Genomic DNA, 19979 nt, shown 5'->3' with positions numbered 1-19979 from the left:
AGATGTAATCTTCCATGTGCAGTAGATTCCAAGTTTATGATTATGCTCTTCTTCCCATATGATATGTTCTACCCTGATTTTCCATATTTCCAAATCCAGTTTACCCTATCCTTCAAGACCTAACTAAAATTCTATTCTCATCTCTCAGTTTCTTTCTGACATTACTTAACACAATCGATTTCTTTTGTCTCTAAATATTCTTAGGATGCATACTTACTCCTTTTCACATATTCTATACTCCCACTAAATTGGGTTACTTGTTGTTCCTCACATATAAAATTTTATCTCCCAAATCTCTGTTATGACATTTTCCATTCTTTGAATCACTTTCTCCTCACTTCTCTTAGAATATTCTTTCAAAAGTTAATATAAAGTGCCACCTCCTACATTAGAGGTATTTCCAACTGCTCATATTTACATGTTGTTTTACCCAGCACAGTGTAAGTTCCTTTATTGTTTCATTTGAGTCTTTTTATCCCTAGCACCTAGCATGGTCTGTCCCTGGCATATAGGTGTTGGTTAAATACTTTTTTATATCACCAAAATTTCCCCATGTACTCCACCCCCTACCTCCTTCAAGAGCTTTGTCTCTTAAAATATTTTTTAAAAGAGAGAGAGAAAAAATCAGCAAGTCCAATCAATACATTTTGAAATCTGACAGTATATGCAATGCTCTACAACCATGGGACTTCCTCCTGCACTTTCCCCTCAACATGCACAGCTTTTCACAGGAGTGAGGGGAAGTATTTTCTCATATCTCTTCTTTGAAGCTAACTCTCTTTGAAATTTGATAACATTCATTTCACACCTACTTTTTGATTGCTTTTGATGCAACTTCCTGAAATTAATGAGCCTAATTCGCAGACCAAAAACTATAACTAATAATGATAATAGCTAATATTTATAAAGAGTCTCCTGTGTGGTAGGCATTGTACTAACTAAACACTTTACAATTATTATCTCATTTGATCCTCAACAACCATATGAAGTAAATGCTATTATCATACCCATTTTACATTTAAGGAAACAGACAAAAAAGTTAAGTGTCTTGCTTGTGGTCCCACAAGATAGTAAGTGTCTGAGGCTGAATTTGAAATCCACTATGCCACCTAGCTGCCCCAAAACTAACATGTTGATATTGGTCTCCTGCATAAAAAGTCCTAGCACATTGTAGCACTTGTTACAAGGTGTAGATAGTATTGCCTTTGCAAACACTGGGTCATCTCTAGACCATAATGAAGTATTAGAACCAACTTTAATGGAAGTTCATCAAAAGCATTAATAAATCGTGATAATAAACATCAATGCCAAGATTTCCCATCAGCCTAGATCAGTGTTTCCCAAAGTGGGCACCACTGCCCACTGGTGGGTGCTGCAGCGATCCAGGGGGGCAGTGATGACTACAGGTACATTTGGGGGCATTGAATAACTGTAAGGGGGCAGTGATAGTATTTGACAGGGGATGCTAAGTAATATTTTTTCTGGAAAGGAGGCAGTAGGCCAAAAAAGTTTGGGAACCACTGGTCTAGATTAATCAAAATACAGTGAGACAGCTTTCCATTCCTAAGTGGTCATCTTCTCTTTTAAAACTGAGTGTTTTAAATGGAAAATTGTATTAGCCCACATTTTTGAACCTTGCTAGTATAGTTATGCATGATTAGACACAGTCATAGCCATTTCATTGTTTTCTAAAGGATGAGTGAATGGGAATTAAAGTACCTCTGACTGATAAAGAAGGGTTCAGTGAATTTTTGCTTCTAAGAACTTTTTCTTTTCTTTTTTCAGTCCTGGAGAATTCTGCAAAACATTCCAAAAATGTAAATACTCTTTCAGGCCCTAGTCAATCTAATTTTAGTCACAGCACTAGGAATAACTCTGCAAGAGAAAATGTGGAGAAGGAAAAGCCAGTCAAACGTAAAATGAAATCTTCTACTCTTGCCAAGTCACCCACTCCAGTTCAGCAAGGTATGGTATTAATTTTTCATGTATATTTTAAGGTGTGGTAGAAATCATTAATTCTTCTCAATCTAAAGTTAAGAAACAGGATTAACATTCAGCTTAAAGACTGCCTGTATTATATCCAATCTGTCCTGTGGAATGTGGACCTGTATAAAGATATAGTTTGAACCAGAACAAATCTAGAGATCTATGTAGAAACAAACTCATTTCGTTTATGTGATGCATAAAGCATTTTCTTGTTCTATTGAAACAATTGGCAGGTTTCTTCTGAAGTTTAAGAATAAATTTCCAAGTTCATTGGAATATAGGTTTTCTTTGTAGAAACTTTGTTCCAGGGAGACTTGTTAAAAGTGGTTGGTCATTAAAGCATATTGAACATATTAAAACGGATTTCACAAGGTGAACAAACAATATCCTAAGTTATTCATGTGCTAGTTCCCTGTTTTCTTTTTTCATCCTTTGTCTATGTTATCCTCAGCTTTTTAATAGTTAAATCCTTTGTTTGGTCTGTATTTCTTCTCAGTTGCTCTCACTTCCAAAATTTTAAATCCTAAAATAATAATATCTGTATTTTAAATATTAATGTCTTTGGCACTATCATAACCTAACTAACTGTAGCCTAGCAAATTTAATTTTTAAATTTGGAAATGGAACAACCAAATTATTATAATAAAATTGGCCAGTTGCCTGAAGTATATTAATTAGTGAGCAGTTAGTTCTTTAACATTGATATGATAGGCAGCTTCAGACTTTAAACTAGGTTGTATTCTAAATGTTCTATAGTTAGTAGTCTGGAATTTTGAAAAATATTCCCCCAGAAATTGTTACATGTGGTGCCTTAATTCCCAGATCAGCCAGTTTACCATTATGTATTTCCATTATAGTTCTACTATAACCATTATGCATAACAAAGCTTTTAGGGAAATGTGGTCACAGTTCCATCTAGGGATTCCAAGATCTTCTGTCAACTCCAGACCACGGCAAGTGCCCAAGACTTGGTTAGAAAATGAGGGTATTAATTAATTATAGGCTTTCCACTATGTGACCTTGGAGAAAATCACTTAACTAGTCTATTTCTCTTTCTTTTAAATAGAGCTTTGGTTTAAATTGTATTATTGTGAACACTATTTCCTTTCAAGAAACATTTATTAAGTGCCTGGCACATACTGTGCTCTACATAATACAACACAAGCTGTTTTCTTAAGGATCTTATGTTATAATGTTTTACGACTTTATAACATGAAAAGTATGATTGATGCAAAGGAGAAATGCAAAGTGTTGTAAGGAATTTGAGAAAGGGAACTTTCATTGAGGGTGTATGAAAAGAAAAAAGAAAGGCTTAATGGAGGTGAGCACTTCCTTTATAAAGAAGTCTTATGTGTCAAAGAAATTTTTGCCATAGTAAATGGTCCATAAAATCTTCTTCATTAACCACCTGTCAAAATTTAAACACACAAAATCAATAGCTGTGGGGGAATAAATTAGTGAGAATAGTGTGGGTCAAGTATCTTTCTTTTTTCTGTGACATGTTAAGAACATGGGTATTAAGTTGCTTTTTGTGTCTAGATTCTATGAATCAAATTTGGATTCTAGCATTGTGTTCTTATTAAGAAAATATCTTTATACCAAAATAATTGAATAAGATGTAGAAAATATTCTAAGATTTTTATTACCTTTGTTTATAAAATCTATTCTTAACTGTTTTGCTGTTATATTATGAAAGTAAGTAAAAATTTACTTGAATTCACTTAATAAAACCATAACAGTTCTTTCTCTTAATTCTTTAACAAACAGGAACTTCTCTGTGCTAATGTAAAAAGCACCATTTTATTGTTAGTATCTGACAAATGGTTCTTGGAGAATATTCTTTTAATTTGAATTCCACTGTGTTTCTATTGTGTCTATTAGGAGTCTTAAAAATATTGTCATATACCTGCTGAATCATTAACTGAATTATTTTACTATTCTAGCAAATAATGTTTTTGTAGCTCCTTCATAAAAAGGGTTTTGGAAAGAAAACCTATGGTCAACATAAGGTAATTTGTGGAACAGTATAAGGAAACATTGACACATTATTACATAAGTTTATCCCAAATATCCACTTGATATTTGTTATTAGTGGAGATATAATGGCAGTCAGTATATAGAAACAAATAAAATCTGGTATAGTGGGATGAAAGAATTTGGGCTTTTAGCTAAGAAATCTGATTTCTTAGATTCTTCAGCTGAGTTGCTTTGTGGTTTTAGATAAATCATTGTCATGTCTTGTGACTTAACTGTTTCCTTCTAAAGCAGTAATAATACTGAAAGTATCTTTTTGGAGGTTATTTTTGTTTTTGTTTTTGCAAAAAGTAGTATGAGTTTATGAAAGCTAACAAAAATGCAAACTCACCTCTATTTGCTGTAATAACACACTATTATTGTGCTCTCTTAGCAGATTGCAAGAATAATGCTTTGCCATCAGGAAGCATCCAAGTAAATGGGCATGGAGGTCAGCCATCAAAACTTGTTATAAAAAGAGGCCCTGGCAGGAAACCTAAGGTAGAAATGAATATAAGTAGCAATGAAGTTGTACACAAGAAAAGAGGCAGAAAGCCCAAAAAACTACAGTGTATGAAACAAGAAAATTCAGAGCAGAACATAGTACAAACCATCAGCAATGTGATTAATGATGAAGTAACCGCAGCTTCTTCAGCATGCAATTTTATTTCTGAAACTCATGTTGTAAAAGAAGATTTGTTACAAAAAAAGGGCCGTGGGGGCAGAAAGCCCAAAAGAAAGACAAAGGCACAGAAGCCAGATTCAGACCTAATGGTTGCTTCAAGTGTTAAGATGCTAAGAAGAAGCAGCAGAAAAAAGACAGATGAACCTATGGATGAGGATGAAGGGTCTGAGGAACTTAAGGGCTCTGAGCCTCACATGAGAACTAGAAACCAGGGTCGAAGGACAGCATTTTACAATGAAGATGACTCTGAAGAAGAACAAAGGCAGCTATTATTTGAAGACACCTCTTTGACTTTTGGAACATCTAGCAGAGGACGAGTTCGAAAGTTGACTGAAAAAGCAAAAGCTAATTTAATTGGTTGGTAACGTGCACCAAAATATTTTACTTTAAATGATATAAAGCAGGTACAGTTAAGGAATAAGTAGAACCAAGGTTTCTGCTTCCTTGCTGCTATTATGGATTATGAGAGAATGTTATGATTTGAAAGAATTAGCAAAAGAAAAAAAAAGAAACTTAAAGAACACTTCCTTAAAGAAATATATATTTTAAATGTTTGCTATTTATTGCCCTCAAATAGGTTATACATTTCAACAGTCATTTTGTTCACAGTTCAGAGGGGAGCAATTGAAGACATTTGAGCAATTCCTGGTTTATTTATGGAAGAGAAAGATCTGCTTGCACTGTGGAAGTGCATCATATACCTAGTGACAGAACTTTTCATGCTACAATGTATGTTTATTTTTGACCAAGCAAGGTACATTTCTATTGATTATAGAAATCTTGTCTCCTAGGAAGACAATGTTGCAAAGAGTGGCAGTAAAATAAGAATTGTATTTCCAGTAAAGATACATATAAAATTACCAAACTTTGCTAATCTTTAATTTCAGTAACTATGGAAAATTCATCTACAGAAGCTTAAAACAGGCTTATTTTGCTTTATCCCATTTCTGCCAAAACTGGGGGTGGGGGGTGGGGGGCAAGTTCTCACAAAAAAAATATATCCACATTGGAAAAAGTTTGATTGATGTCTAATTTTTCAGACCTTGATTCTTGTATCAATCACTAAATCTCTGTTTATTGTGCCAAAGACTGAGCATCAGTGCAGTGGGAAGCCTGTTTTTGACTTCCATACAGCATACAATTTTCAATGATGGAAAAAAAGCTGTATATTACTCTAAATAGCAAGTTACTTAAAATTGTGCTAAGATGTTTCCTTTTGGTACTTAACAAATAATGCACTGGTGGGAGTCCTTTGACAGAGATGTTTTAGACAAAATATTTAAGTGGTTAAAGGATTCAAGGAAATTAAGGAAAAGTGTGGGATTTGCTGTTTACTTGATCTGGATTGGTATCATTTCTACAACTTTAGACACTAGGCTAAAATGACTTACAAAGAAGTGTGTGTGTGTGTGTGTATGTGCGCGCGTGTGTGTGTGTATATATATTAAGAGATGGATATATAAAAATATATATACAAACACATACATATACAATATTACCCAGGTAAAATTCTTTTCAGGATTTTTAAAATAGCACTAGAATAAAAGTAATTTCAAAATGTCATACTTTATAGTTTAATTTTAAGGGGAAGATTGGTTATTTTCAATTATAAAGGTTAAAATAGGCCAAATCACTTTTTATGCAATCATGTTTTATACAGTGGTCTCATTGCACATTGTGTTTTTTCTGCACTTTTTACGGTATCCTTATCACGCTGATAGAAGTCAATATACACCCTAAAGAAAAATTCCATTTAATGATTGTGCCTTGTATTCTATTATTTTTTTTTTGCATCTTTAGTAAAATTAAGTTGTCTATTGTAAATGATAACTATATGACTTAGGGGAATGTATTGCTATATGTACTGCTATGGAAAAGAAAAGCAGTTATTTATTTGTTTATGGTACATTTAGTTATTTTATACCTTAAAAACCAACTTAAAATACCATTTCTGTTGTTTAAAAAATGTTGTCCATTACAAGAAAAATTTAAAGGATGTAGTATTTTCTGAGGACTGGTATGGTACAAAAATGTAACCAAAATTTTCAGATACTACATTTTTGAAATGGGATTAGGAAACAATGTATTATCATAACCCAGCTATAGAAGAATAAAGGTCTTAAAATTGAATATTGCCAAATTAAATTGCACAGTGATCATTATACATTCTAGTAATGTTAAATATTAGCTATCATTTAATTGTTCTAAAGAAAAATAATAGTTGATTCATTTGGACTTTTTGTTAAGTTTGTGTTTAGATTTGTGCAAAAACTCATGTAAAATTAAGTAAACCATTTTCTAAATTTTGACTGGGTTGATAGAATTTTACATTTTTGGGGGAGAAACTAATTTGAAAACTTTTCAGGTTTATTTATTTTTCCCAACAGTTATTTAACTATTCAGTTTAAATTCAGTGACTAAACCATTCATAATGCAGAAGGTGGAAGGCTTGGTGGTTGTACAGTAAAATGCAGTCTTTCAGTTATACCATTAAACATAATGGAGTGTTTGACCTTTAACAATGATTATTTTAAAAGATCTCGTTGCTTTTGAAGGTAATCAATATCAGATATGTAATTTCCTGATGTTATCTGCATTGTGTTAGAAACAATAGCTCATTCATCTTCTGTAAAAATATATACAAATATACATATATATTTTTATGGTGTGTACAGTATAAAGCTATGAATTCACAAGAAAGACCCATGTAGCATCTTGGAGAGTATAACAACACTTCTAGTACAGTGTGTGAGAAGATTCTAGCTCTTGAGCAAAGAAATGAGTATTTAAGGTCTTATCTGCAGCACATATGCTTTCTGTTCTGCAAACACTGTATATTTATGACCTTAAGCTTACAGTTTTACTAGTAATTAACAGACACTGGTTTCTTAATGAATCATGAATTCTTTGGGTCAAGTTCTTTTTAATCAAAATACTTAAATTTTTATTAGTAATGCAAGATATATTTAAATTTTATATTTTTATAATTTAGCTTCACTATGTTGCAAAGGTTTAGTTCAAAAGATTTAAATCCTTACCTTCTTTTGTGTGTTTTCTGTTTTGGAAAATGTCCCGAGACATTAATACCAACTCTTTGTGTGGTGTCACACACACATGCACACACACGAAATTGTTCAACATGAGCAATAAAACAATCTCATTTGTTGGAATAATTTCATTAACTATGTCTTGTTACATGCATGAAATGTGTAAAAGCCATCTGTGTGTTAAGTGACCTAAAATGTAATTCACATATATTTGTCCCAAAGTGATTTTTTTTTAATAAAACACATAAAAATTGCATATATGCAGTTTAAACATTAAATTTAATTATGGTCTCATAACCCTGGCACAGTAGATTTTGTAGCTTCATTAATCTAATTCCATTGAGCTCTGATATTGTGGTTTAAAACTATTTTCTGTCTGTAAGTATGTACTGAGGCCAGAGTTTATTAGAATTATTTCCACTGATTTAAGTATCCAGTTTCACTGCAGCTGAAAAGAATTATGTTTAATTGTCATTATATTATGACAAGTAGTTATATCTTAACAAATTGTCTTCCTCTTTAAATGTGATTTGAATGACTGTATGAAATACTTGTATACATTTTTATTTGTACAATTTGGGATTGGGTTTTGGCATACTTAAAAGATGGGGTTGACTGAATTTAGTATTACTAGGAAATGAATTATGTAAGATATATTATTGACTGACAAAAGGACCCTCATGCAGCATGTATGTTAACTTCTAGAACTGTCACTTGTTTGTATGGTGCAGTAGACCAGTCAATACACTGTTACTGTACAAATGTATTCAAGTACCAATTTTAGCTTGTTGGATGTCAGCAATTTTTTTAAGATTGTCATATTTAGATGAAAATAGTACATCCAAGCTTTGCAGTTGCTTCAATTCTAACAACATTCCATGACATGTACCTTGCTCATACCCGCTCAAACTTCAGCTGGAAACAGTCATTTTCTGTTTACTACCTAATGAAATTTAATGTTTAAGTAATTTTTAATTTATGTTTTATATTTTTCATATTTCCTTGCAGTTTTTTATAATTAGTTGGGGGGACTGAGATACTCGATTGATTAAAGGGCTATGCATTTTCTGTTTAGTTTATGTACATTATCTAATGTTCATGCATATAATAGCAAGGAAAGGATTTTGTTCTCTAGGAATGGCTCAATGCCTGAACATTATTCCTACCAAGGTTGCAAATTAATATTTTTAATTCCTTATCTGAACTTCTTAGTTTGGTTTCTTTAAGTAAACACTCAAAATTGGGTTTTTGTGGGGTTTTGCTTTAATTTTCAAGTCATTTAAATTAAATTCAAATTCTACAATCTTTCATTTGCTATGAGAATTGTTTACTACTAACTATTCTAAATACCCTTAAGCACTCCCAGTGAAGAAAGTTAGTTTCACTTGTTTTTTAAAAAGGTAAAATAAAGTCTGAAGACTACAAGTACCAGTTTTGGAGCTCCAGAGATACACTTGTACACACTGCAATAAAAACACAAGAGTTAAAAATGGTCTGAGCTATATAGTTTTGGAGTTTGGTTTTGATAGCTCTACTTTGTAATTATTTTTGATGCAGATAAATACATCAGGAAATTAACCTTATATGGCACAAACCAAATACATGATGGTGGGTGGTGATAATTGTACAATGAATTTCTACATTTAAAGAACTAAAAGACTAGGTTTTGAATGGTATATCAATGTCCACCTTGTATACATGCATATAAGGCACGTGCACATACATGCTATGTTCTGTGTAAGGTTGTGCATGTTGATTTACCAGTGTGATATGCTGTAGAGTATGAGACAAATAAAAGTTACATTTTTGGACCATATTAAAACTGCAAACCAAGACAGGGATCTTGTTAAAGATCTTTTAGAAAAAATATAAATCCTGTCACTTAAGATATTTAGACATGTGTAGAATGTAGCTCAATTTTAAGAAAGTGACCTAGAGGGTTAATTTTGAAACTGACACATTTTCAGATTAAAAATACACTTATTTTGTACAGAATACAATGTTAAATCTGTTGTATGTAATAAATGCCATACAGTTTCAAAACAAAATAATTCTTTAGCTTTATCCAGTTTTTTTTCTTCCAGAAACCTGGAGCATCATGTTGTTATAACCTGCAGTATCACAACAGGATAACAGTGCCCTTTCTTTTTGTACATACTGATTGGACCTTTCTTTACTGTTATGTGGACACTTTCTATGTTAGTTTTGATGCATAATTCTTTGAATCTTTTATACAAACTAGAATGTATGTGTAAGAATTCCTGTCACTGCAATGTAGTAACTACAAACTTATTTTTAAATAAATAGAAAACTTGTTTTTCTAAGCTATTTAGTAGTGCCTCTTCTTTCTACTTAACTGCCTCTCTGTCATTATAAATCTTTCCATACACTATAACAGATGTAATCTCAAAGTCCATTTTAGGTTTAATTTTAACTCTGTGGTGTGGGAGAGGTTCTCTATGTATTCAGTGTTGTAGATAGTCTTGTTCATTTTCATTTGGTATCCATTTAGTATTCAGATTTACATTACAGACCATTATACTTCTTTTTATGGGAATCTGAATTTAAAGTCCACAATTCACTGCACATTACTTCAGAGTCAATTTCCTCTGTACATTAAATTATTTAATAAGACCTAGATCTCAATCCAATAAACATCACACTTTTTTGTGTGTGCCAGAGCACCATGCCAGTTTGATGAGGATGTAAAGAAAATGGCAAAAATAGCCCCTATCTTCAAGAAGTTCACATTCTTCCAAGAGAATAACATGTAAACATTTTTACGTTGTGATTTGAGGATGAAGATTACACTAGAAGCCAAAGATAACAGGGAAGACTTCCCTTATGAGACAGTACATGAGTTGACCCTTAAAAGGAATTAGATACTAAGAGGCAAATAAAGAAAGGAGTAAATTCTAGGGAAGGAGGACATGCCTTTACAAAAGCATGAAGGCAGGAAATTGAGGATCAAATGTGCAAAATGTGCCTTACTTGGCAGACTGAGGAGCGAAAGTGACTATTTTTGCATAATAAGAGAAGCTTTGTTGTAGTGGGAAGAACACTAGATTGAAGTCAAAACCTCTGTTGAAATCCCACCTTTGCACTTGAATAATCAATACCTGTCTCTCTCAGAGTCTTATTTTTCCTCACCTTTAAAGTGAGAAATTTGTGCTATGTAACCTGAAAACTTTCAATGAAATATCTTACATATTTTAATTATATACCTGTATATAGATATATATGTATATATATAATATCAATTATTAATGATATCCCAAAATGAAAATAAGGGCAGTCTAACTATACTATGTGTTTTCAAAATCTATCACTAAAGGGAAAATATTTCAAATCAACATTCCATTATTAAAAAGTTTTTCTCCAAAATATACAAAGAAATTCTTCCCCTTCCCACCTCACATTTACAATGGATATTTTTGAAGTGTTACACAACTTAAGAAATAGATATTAAGCACTTACTTTGTGCTTAATGGGATTCTGCCAAATTCAATTCTAAGATGAAAAATACATGCGCTTCAGGAAGCTTTTTCTTACGAGTATTTTCAACCCAATCTGTAATTGAACTTGCTATGAGTATCCTTGGGCAATATAGATGGCTCTCTTCTACTTAGTTTATATGGGGCATTTCGAGGTGAATATGTAATGGAAGCAATTCCTTTCAGCCAGCAGAAATAGTAAAAGTTCATCCAGAGGTGGTACTAGGTAAAACTGGATTAAGAAGGAAAGAGTAAAATTGCAATAGTTTGAAATGTGGAGAGCACAAATTCTGTGTTTATAAGCAGCCTCTACAAATGCAATGGAGATGGGATGGTATAGAATGAAATTAGGTTGTAGCTAAAACGATGTCATGTGAATAATGTGAAATAAGACGAAAAAGAGCAGTTGGAACCAGATCTTGAGGGCTTTAAATGGCAGACTTAGCATTTTTATATTTTAGCCTGTGAGCAATTGTTTTTTTGGGTAGAGATGTGATATGGTCAGCATTCTCCATTAGGAAGATCATTTTGGAAAAGTATAAATTGCAAAACATGGAGAGGAAAGTTTGGGTTGTTTTGGTTTTTTTGCATGATTTCTATTTATGATATATAGATAATCGTTTTGGAGTCTGGATGACTGGGTTTGAACCCTATCTCATATAACTGAACTATGTGACCAGGGAAGGGGAGAAAGTAGCAACTTTTGTGAACCTCAATTTCCTTGTTTGAAAAATGGCGAAATAGTGCTCACTGCACAGGGCCGTTGTGAGGATCAAGTAAGATAACATGTAAAGTACCTGAAAAACCTTAAAATTATATGATAGCAATTACTATTATGAAATTATGTAAATAACAAAACAGCCAAAATGTTTAAAGATGTTACTGTTACTGTTTTCCTAGAAATGTGTTGACAAGTGGTTAAAACCTTTAAAAATTATCCACGTTTCCATTTAAAGAAAATTATATTTGTAAAACAAGTTTAGATAAAGAAATAATAGGCATTGAAACCTAAACAAAGGTTTCAAATTGTGTTTTTGTACGTATACCATTAATAATACTTGGCAAGATTTGTATTTTTGTTGTTTGGGGTCTGGATCTTTGATTTCTGCGGTGTGAGGAATTCTAGACAATACAGGTTGCCAACATATCGTCTTAGAGAGCCTCGTAGGGGCACTGACAGGTTAAAGGGCATGCCCAGAGTTGCATGGCCCTCTCCTATGGGCAGCCTCTCTCACAGGGCTTGTGTGTGCCTTAGACTGGGCTGAGAGTCAAGACTGCCTTAGTATTCCCAGGGCTTAGCAGAGAACTTCATGCTATTTAACTGATTATGTGAGAGCATAAAAATTCATCTAAATGTCAGTTTTTACTTCAGAACTGATCTTGCTCACTTCCATAGCTTTAGCAGACCCTGTGGTCAGTTCCAGGCCCTACTTTACTTTAAAAAATGGGCACAGAAATGACTTGTCCATGGTCACCTTCTGGTGCCAACCATCAAGCAGACTGACCACTTCTCAGTCTAGTAACTATTCTTTTTGAAAGGATTCACTAATTTCAAAAGACAAAGGAGAACATTTTAAATAGCTGCCAATAGATGAGCCAAAAATTTTTAATAGAATATTTCATAACAAACTGCTCCCTTCAATTATCATAACCACTAAATTACTTAGATAATAAAAGCCAATATGTTCTACATTTTTGCTATGACATACTATATTTGGTATATTTGGCATTTGATATATTTTAGTACTTCGACTTACTAGTTAACTTACTTGGTTACAAGCTCCAGATATATCATCGTTGATACTGATTGCAATGTGGAATGCTCTATTGATTTGGCTAAATTATTGGTGTGATATAGATGACTGAATAAATGTCATTTACCGCTAGTAGAGGTGAATTGTCCTAAACTGGGACACTTGGTAGTCATTCAAAGAGACTAGGGTGCTAAATCCAACTTATTTACATAGAGATCACCGCATTGCGTGTAGGAAATGGCACTATTACAAATAGTGATTTTGGAGGTCATAGATTTAGAGCTGGAAGAGATCTTAGAAGCCACAGAACATTCCTCTCATTTTATAGCTAAGGAATTGAGAGGTTATGGGAACTGCTCATTCCCTTAGTAAGTGCCTAAGGGAGCTAATGAACTTAACTTTTATCTGCCTTCAAGCTCAATTCTCTGACTATACCACACTTCCTCCTGCAGGAATGGGTTTTCTATTTTCTCTTTCTCTATAATTACACATCCTGGAATGTAGTCACTTCTGGATAAATACTTGTAGTGTTTAGATGTGTACAAACCAAGTGTTACTTATTCCTGGCATTTAGATTTAAAAGTTATATTTAACCCATTGTAGTTAATGTAACAATACATGAATTTACAGTATAATAGAATCAGTTAATGGTTTTTCTATTAAAAAAACAAACACCAACCATCTAGTTTTATGTATTTAATGAGTTTCTTTTGTTTTCAATTTTGAAAATTTATTTTCAGGATTTTTATTAGGGTCTATAAATATTAGAGTTTCAAAAATTTTCCCATAGTACCTTAGTTGTATTCCCAGTTAACTACTCTATTCTTTCCCTTTTTGTTTAAAAAAAAAGTATTTAAAGAAATAAAATTTTCCTAAAGGCTGCTTTGAGTGTACTCTGTCTTTTTGTCATTGTCTTTAATGAAATTATCACTTATTTGACTTATTCTTTGACCCATTAGGTTTTTTTTACTAGATTATATGTCAATTAATTGCATTATAGTTTTTAAGATTCATTTTTCTGGCACTCATAATCTACATTCTCTCCCTCCCACTCCTCCCCAAGAAGGCAGTTAATATGATATAGGTTGTATTTATACATTATCACATAATACATACTTCCCTGTTTGCCATGTTATGAAACAAGTTGCTTATATTAGAGAAAAATTCATGGAGAAATCAAAGTGGACAATAATAGTATGTTTCATTCACCATTTGGACTCCATTTTGTCCATTTATGACAGTGGATATCATTTTTCATCATGAATCCCTTGGAGTTGTCCTGGATCCTTGCCACTGTTTAATTTATTTAAATATTAATGTATTTAGTCTCTAGTTTTCAGTAGCCCTTTTTATAATTTTGTTGCATTGTGGTCAGTAAAGAATGTGCCTAATGTTTTTGCTTTTCTGCATTTGTTTATGGGGTTTTTACAGTCCCAAATTTTTGTAACAGAGAATATTAGTAGCATAGTAGAAAAATGTGAATACTACTTTCCATTTCCATTTTATAATTGGCAAAGGTCATCATTTAATTCTTCTAAAATTGTGTTTAGGTCCTTAACTTCAGTTTTTGAAAACTTTTTTTTTTTAGATTTATCTAGGGATAACAGGATTATACCGAGGTCTTCTGTTATAGTTTCAGTTTCCATTTTTCTTTGTAATTAATTTCATTTTTCCTTTCAGTATTTATAAGCTAAGTAATCCAATGCATGTATGTTAAGTATTTAAATTAATTCACTGTCTTATATTAAAGCAAAATGTAGTTTTCCTCTTTAAGTTTATTTTGGCTCTCACCTAATTGTCAGTATTAAAAATGAAAAAAGTAATTTGCAACAAATGAAGAAATGAATACTATATAGAGAGAGATAGATAGATAGAGTGGTTTTTGCCCAACTATCAATAAATTCAGTTCAAATTAAATAAATGTTTACAAAAATATAAAATAAACAGAAAAATACATAGTTTAAACAAGCTAATTTCAGTCAAAGAAACTAAAGAGCCAATAAAACTCCAGGACCAGATATATTCATATTAAAAAACAATTTTTCTTAATTAATCCAATATGCTATAAACTACAAAAAGAGCAAAAGAAGCAATCCTATCAAATTCTGTGACAGATAACGATCTTTTTTACATAAAGCAGGGAGAGTTAAAACAAAAAAAGAAAACTATAGACTAGTATCTAGTAAACATTGATGCAATATTAGTAAAGGGTAAAAGAACAATAAACACTATATTCTATGACCAGGTTAGATTTATAACAGGAATGCAAAGTTGGTTTAATATTGGGAAAAATTAACAACAATATTAAGAAAAAGAACAAATCATGATTTTATCAATAAATGCACAGTTTTTTAACAATGGAACATTTATCTCTTTTTTTTTTAAAGCTAGCAAGAATAGTGGCCTTTGTGTAATGAAAGCCAAAATATTTTCCAATAAGTTTAGGGTTGAAACAAGGATGTCCACTGTCACACTTCTATTTAACATACTACTACCAGTAATGCTGCCCAAATCAGTAAGATAAAAAGAAATTAAGTAGATGTAAAGAAGTAAAATTATTTTTTTCAGGTGATATAATGGGATACTTAAAATACCTTAAAGTCAACCAAAAATTAATTGAAGTATCTTCACCAGACTTGTAGAATATATCTACACAAATGATGACCATCTTTATATGATGCCACTAAAATCCAGTGTGAAGAGATTGAAAGAAAAATTTCATTTAAAATAACTAGAATCATCGTTTCTCGGCCTTTTGGCTAAGATCAAGTGTAGTAAAATAACTAGAATCTAAAATCTGGCAGTCTACCTATATAGCTAGAGTAGTAGAATGTGAAAGGGTTAGGTCATAGGACTGTTCCTATAGCAGGATATGATTGGGCCAAGAGCAGGGAAAAGTTAGGGGCAGGAGACAGCCAAAGCAATCCACATCCAACTGAGTATCCAGGTAGTCTGTACCTGAACTGAAACAGGAGCAAGATCAAACAATTCCTGCAAAAGTTAGGGTCAAATCTTACCCATCAAATTCAGGATCAAAGAGATCCCTAAAAGGGACCAGAACTTGACTTGAACATAAACTATCAACACAAAAATGAAGTTGGGGATCTGAGTAAATAGAAGAAAATGCTCAACACAAGAAACTTCTGGGACTGAGATGTCCAAAAAGTAAACCCGGAAGATAGAAATCTATGCTTAATCCAAGGAAAGACTTGAGAAAAGGATGCCCCAGTGATTCCAGGAAACAAGCAATGTAAAGACTAAAAAAAATAAAATGTGATATATCACAAAAACATACCCAACTGACCTACAAAACAGTTCAAGAAGCAAATGTGGGTCATCTAGCTCCCTGAATATGATGGGGAAGGGGTGAAATGAAAAACGTAGATATATTTTTAAATATAAAAGAAAACTGCAAATCTCTTAGAACCAGAGAACAAAGTAAAAATACAGTCAACTAGTCATCTCCTGAAAGAACCTCTCAAATGAAAACTCCCAGGAACATCAGAGCCAAAATCCAGAGCATCTAAGTAAAAGGAAAAAATACTGAAAACAGTCAAAAGGAAAGAGTTCAAGTACTGAGGTGCCACAATCAAAAGTACAAAAGATTTATGAACTGCCTCTGTATGAAGAGAGCTTAGAATACAATATTCCCAAAGGGAAAAAATAAGGCTTTCAACTAAGAAGAACCTGATAAAACTGGTGAGTAAAGGGTAGAGATGATACCTTAATAAAATAGAGCATTTCCTATTCCTGATGAAGAGGTCAGTACTGAATAAACACTTAGAAACAAAAATATAGAAATCCAGAAAAACAAAAAGGTACACACATTAAATTAACTGGATGAAATTATATGAGAATAAAGAGTCTTAGGCTAATACGGAAAGAAGAAACAAGTGCCATCTTAGAGCCCAGATGTCTTCAAGGATTACAAGGAGAATTTACAAAGCAGAAGAGCCCAGTTGCTTTGTTTTCTTCTTTTTGATGGTCTTGGGAGAAGAATGAAATGAGACAGATCTGGGATTAGCCTGGAGAGATAAAGAAGGGAGCATGGGGTGGAGGGGTGGGGAAGGGTGGGGGACAAATTCACACAAGGAGGGGATACATGAGAGAAAGAGTATCTAAAGATGTAGGAAGAGCTAGGCTCTTCCATGAGCTTTCCAAAACGAAGAGAAAATTAAGGGAATGGAAACATCCTTTATGGACTGATTGTAAGTATTAGGCAAACTTTTATTTTATCACTTTTGCGAAGAGGATGGTGGGACAAAAAGGAAAAAAAAAGTTCAGGATGAAGAAAATACAATTAGCAATCGTAACTTGAATGGGACAAACTCACAACACAGAGGAGGATAACATTATGAAGCATAATCCAACAATAAACTAACTTTAAGAAATATACTCAAAATGTAAAGACAATTAAAATGAGGAATTGAGGTGTAATATATTATGCTTAAAATTAACTTTAAAAAGGCAAAAATTATATTCTTAAAGCAACAACAAAATAGACTTGAATGAAAGAGATAAACTACATAATGGGAAAAGGCACAATAATGAATTAATGTCATAGTTAATATATATATGCCCCAAATGAGATTGCATGCAAATTACATAAAGAAAACATTAAATAAGTTACAGATTGTGTAAGTTAAATCAAAGATGGTGAGACTATAATAGTGGAAAGGTTAAATGTTTATCTTTCAAACCAAGATACATACACCTAATAAAAAATAAACCAGAGGGAAAGTAAGGATGTAAAGATAATTTTGGAAAAATTAAATATAAAATTCTGATATTTCTTGAATAAGAAAAGAGTATACACATTTCTCAGCTGTATAGGTCACATTTACAAAATTTGACTACATATTGGTTGTACCCATCTTAATAAACAAATGCAGAAGAGTAAAAATACACATCCTCAACTTACTACAATGCAAAAATTTTCAATAAAAAGCCTCCATATAAAAATTTAAAATTAATTATATATTAAGTAACCAAATCCTAAAGAATTGGTGAGTCAAGAACATAATTATATAAATAAGAAAATTTCACCAGATAAAACAACAATTAAATATAAAAAACTTATGAGATGCAACTAAAGCAATGCTTACAGGAAATTTTATAATTTTAATGCTTTCATCAAAAACAAAAAGAAAAAATCAACGAAATCGTGTTGAAATTAAAAAGACAAAATATACCAACAAATCAAAAATCTATAAACAGAGAATTAGAAATTATGAAAATTAACAAAATTGAGAGCAAGAAAATTGATTTGATCAATAAAACTAGGGACTAGGTTGTTTTTTTTGTTTTATTTTGGGGGGAAAAACTAAGAAAATAGATAAACCTCTTGACAGAAAAAGAGAGAAAACTAAATTGCTAAGATTGAAAATGCAAAAATCTACAACAAATGAAGTGGGAATAAGGGAAACTATCAGAAATTAACCAAATTATATCAAATAAAACAGGTAAGCAATAAAATAGAAGACTACTTATAAAATATAAAATATCTAGATTAACATAAAAAGAAAGGTTATTTAAATAATATGCTATTTGAAAAATAAATTTAACAATCCATAACTGAACCGATAAAGAAAAAACTCCAGGACTAGATGAATCTATAAGCAAATTCTTTCAAAGAATAATTTAATGCCAGCATTACATCAAATATAAAAAGAGCAAGAGGGGGGCCTTTCTAAACTATCAAAGAAATATGGCTTTGTTACCTAAACCCAGAAGAGACAAAGTAAAGGGGAAAAATATATAAACTAGTATCCCTAATAAATATGATTATAAAAATACTAAATAAAATAGTAACAAAAGCCTAGAGCAACATAAAAAAGATTATACACTATAACTAAGTTGGATTCATACCAGAAATACAAGGTTGGTACAATATAAGGAAAAAATATAAACATAATAGGTTATTGTGACAACAAAAATAATAAAAAGTACATGATTGTATCATTAGATATTGAAAAGGCTTTTGACAAAATCCAATACCTATTTCTCTTAAAAACCAGAGAACATAGAAATAAATTACTTTTCCTTAAAATGCTTAGTAATATTTACCTAAAACCCAGAACAAAAATCTCATATAATGGAAGCAGTTTGAATATCTTCCTAAAGAGAACAGGGATAAAGCTAGTATGTCTATTATCACCTCTGCTATTTAACATAGCACTACAACTGCTGGCAATATGATGAAGAGACAGAGACAGAGAGAGAGAGACAGACACAGAGAGAGAAATATTAAGAGAATAAGCACAGTAAAAGAAGGAACAAAACTAAGAGTAAACTAAAAAATTAAGTGAAACGTTAACTTCAGCAACATTGCACAATATTAAACAAATCCATACGAATAATCAACCTATTACAAATAATACGCAGCAGGAAAGAAAATTTCTATTCAAAATAAATATGAATATATAAAAGATTTGGGAGTCTACCAAGACACATAAGGGAATTATATGAATTCAACTACAAAACACTACAGAAATAAAGACAGAATTAGAAGACTAGAAAAATATTAATTATTCATGGGTAGGCTATGTCAATATAACAAAATATAATCTGAATTTACTTATTTATTGCCATACCAAACTACCAAAGGATTATTTTATAGAGCTAAAAAAAAACTATAACAAAACTCATCTGGCAGAACAACAGGTCAAAGGATCTCAAGAGAAATATTTTTTAAAAGTGGGGTGAAAGCACAGGGGATCTAGCAGTATCAAAGTTCAAACTACTACAAAGCAGTAATTATCAAAAAAAATTATTCACTTCTAGTTAAAAAATAAAGGTCAGTCAGTAGAACTGCTTAAGTGCACAGCATACAGAAGCAGAAAAACATAGGGGAAGAGTGTTCAGTAAACCCAAAGACTCCAGTTAATGTGATAAAGACTCAACAAGAACATTTTGGGGAAAATGGAAAGCAGCCTGGCTTAGAGAGTAATGTCTTTAAAAAAGAGGAGTTAATTATATAAAACAAAAGGGTTTTTTTTGC

At 32.0% G+C, this 19979-nt stretch overlaps 1 protein-coding gene across 2 annotated transcripts in view; it reads left to right on the top strand.

The window, feature by feature from the left end:
• Nucleotides 1–5600, top strand: part of LOC123247347 (pleckstrin homology domain interacting protein) — a 176778-nt gene extending 171178 nt beyond the window's left edge. Inside the window, exons 39-40 of one of the 2 annotated variants that reach the window (XM_044676217.1) lie at nt 1786–1965; nt 4397–5600. In XM_044676217.1, the coding sequence (XP_044532152.1) occupies nt 1786–1965; nt 4397–5049 (833 nt within the window). In that variant the 3' untranslated portion in view covers nt 5050–5600. Of the gene's footprint in view, nt 1–1785; nt 1966–4393 lie in introns of both variants that reach the window. The other variant, XM_044676216.1, reaches the window with a different exon arrangement.
• The last annotated feature ends 14379 nt before the right edge of the window (nt 5601–19979 follow it).

The sequence above is a fragment of the Gracilinanus agilis genome, chromosome 4 (assembly GCF_016433145.1).
Source record: "Gracilinanus agilis isolate LMUSP501 chromosome 4, AgileGrace, whole genome shotgun sequence".
Classification (NCBI taxonomy): domain Eukaryota; kingdom Metazoa; phylum Chordata; class Mammalia; order Didelphimorphia; family Didelphidae; genus Gracilinanus; species Gracilinanus agilis.
This window is presented reverse-complemented; position numbering and strand designations above follow the sequence as displayed.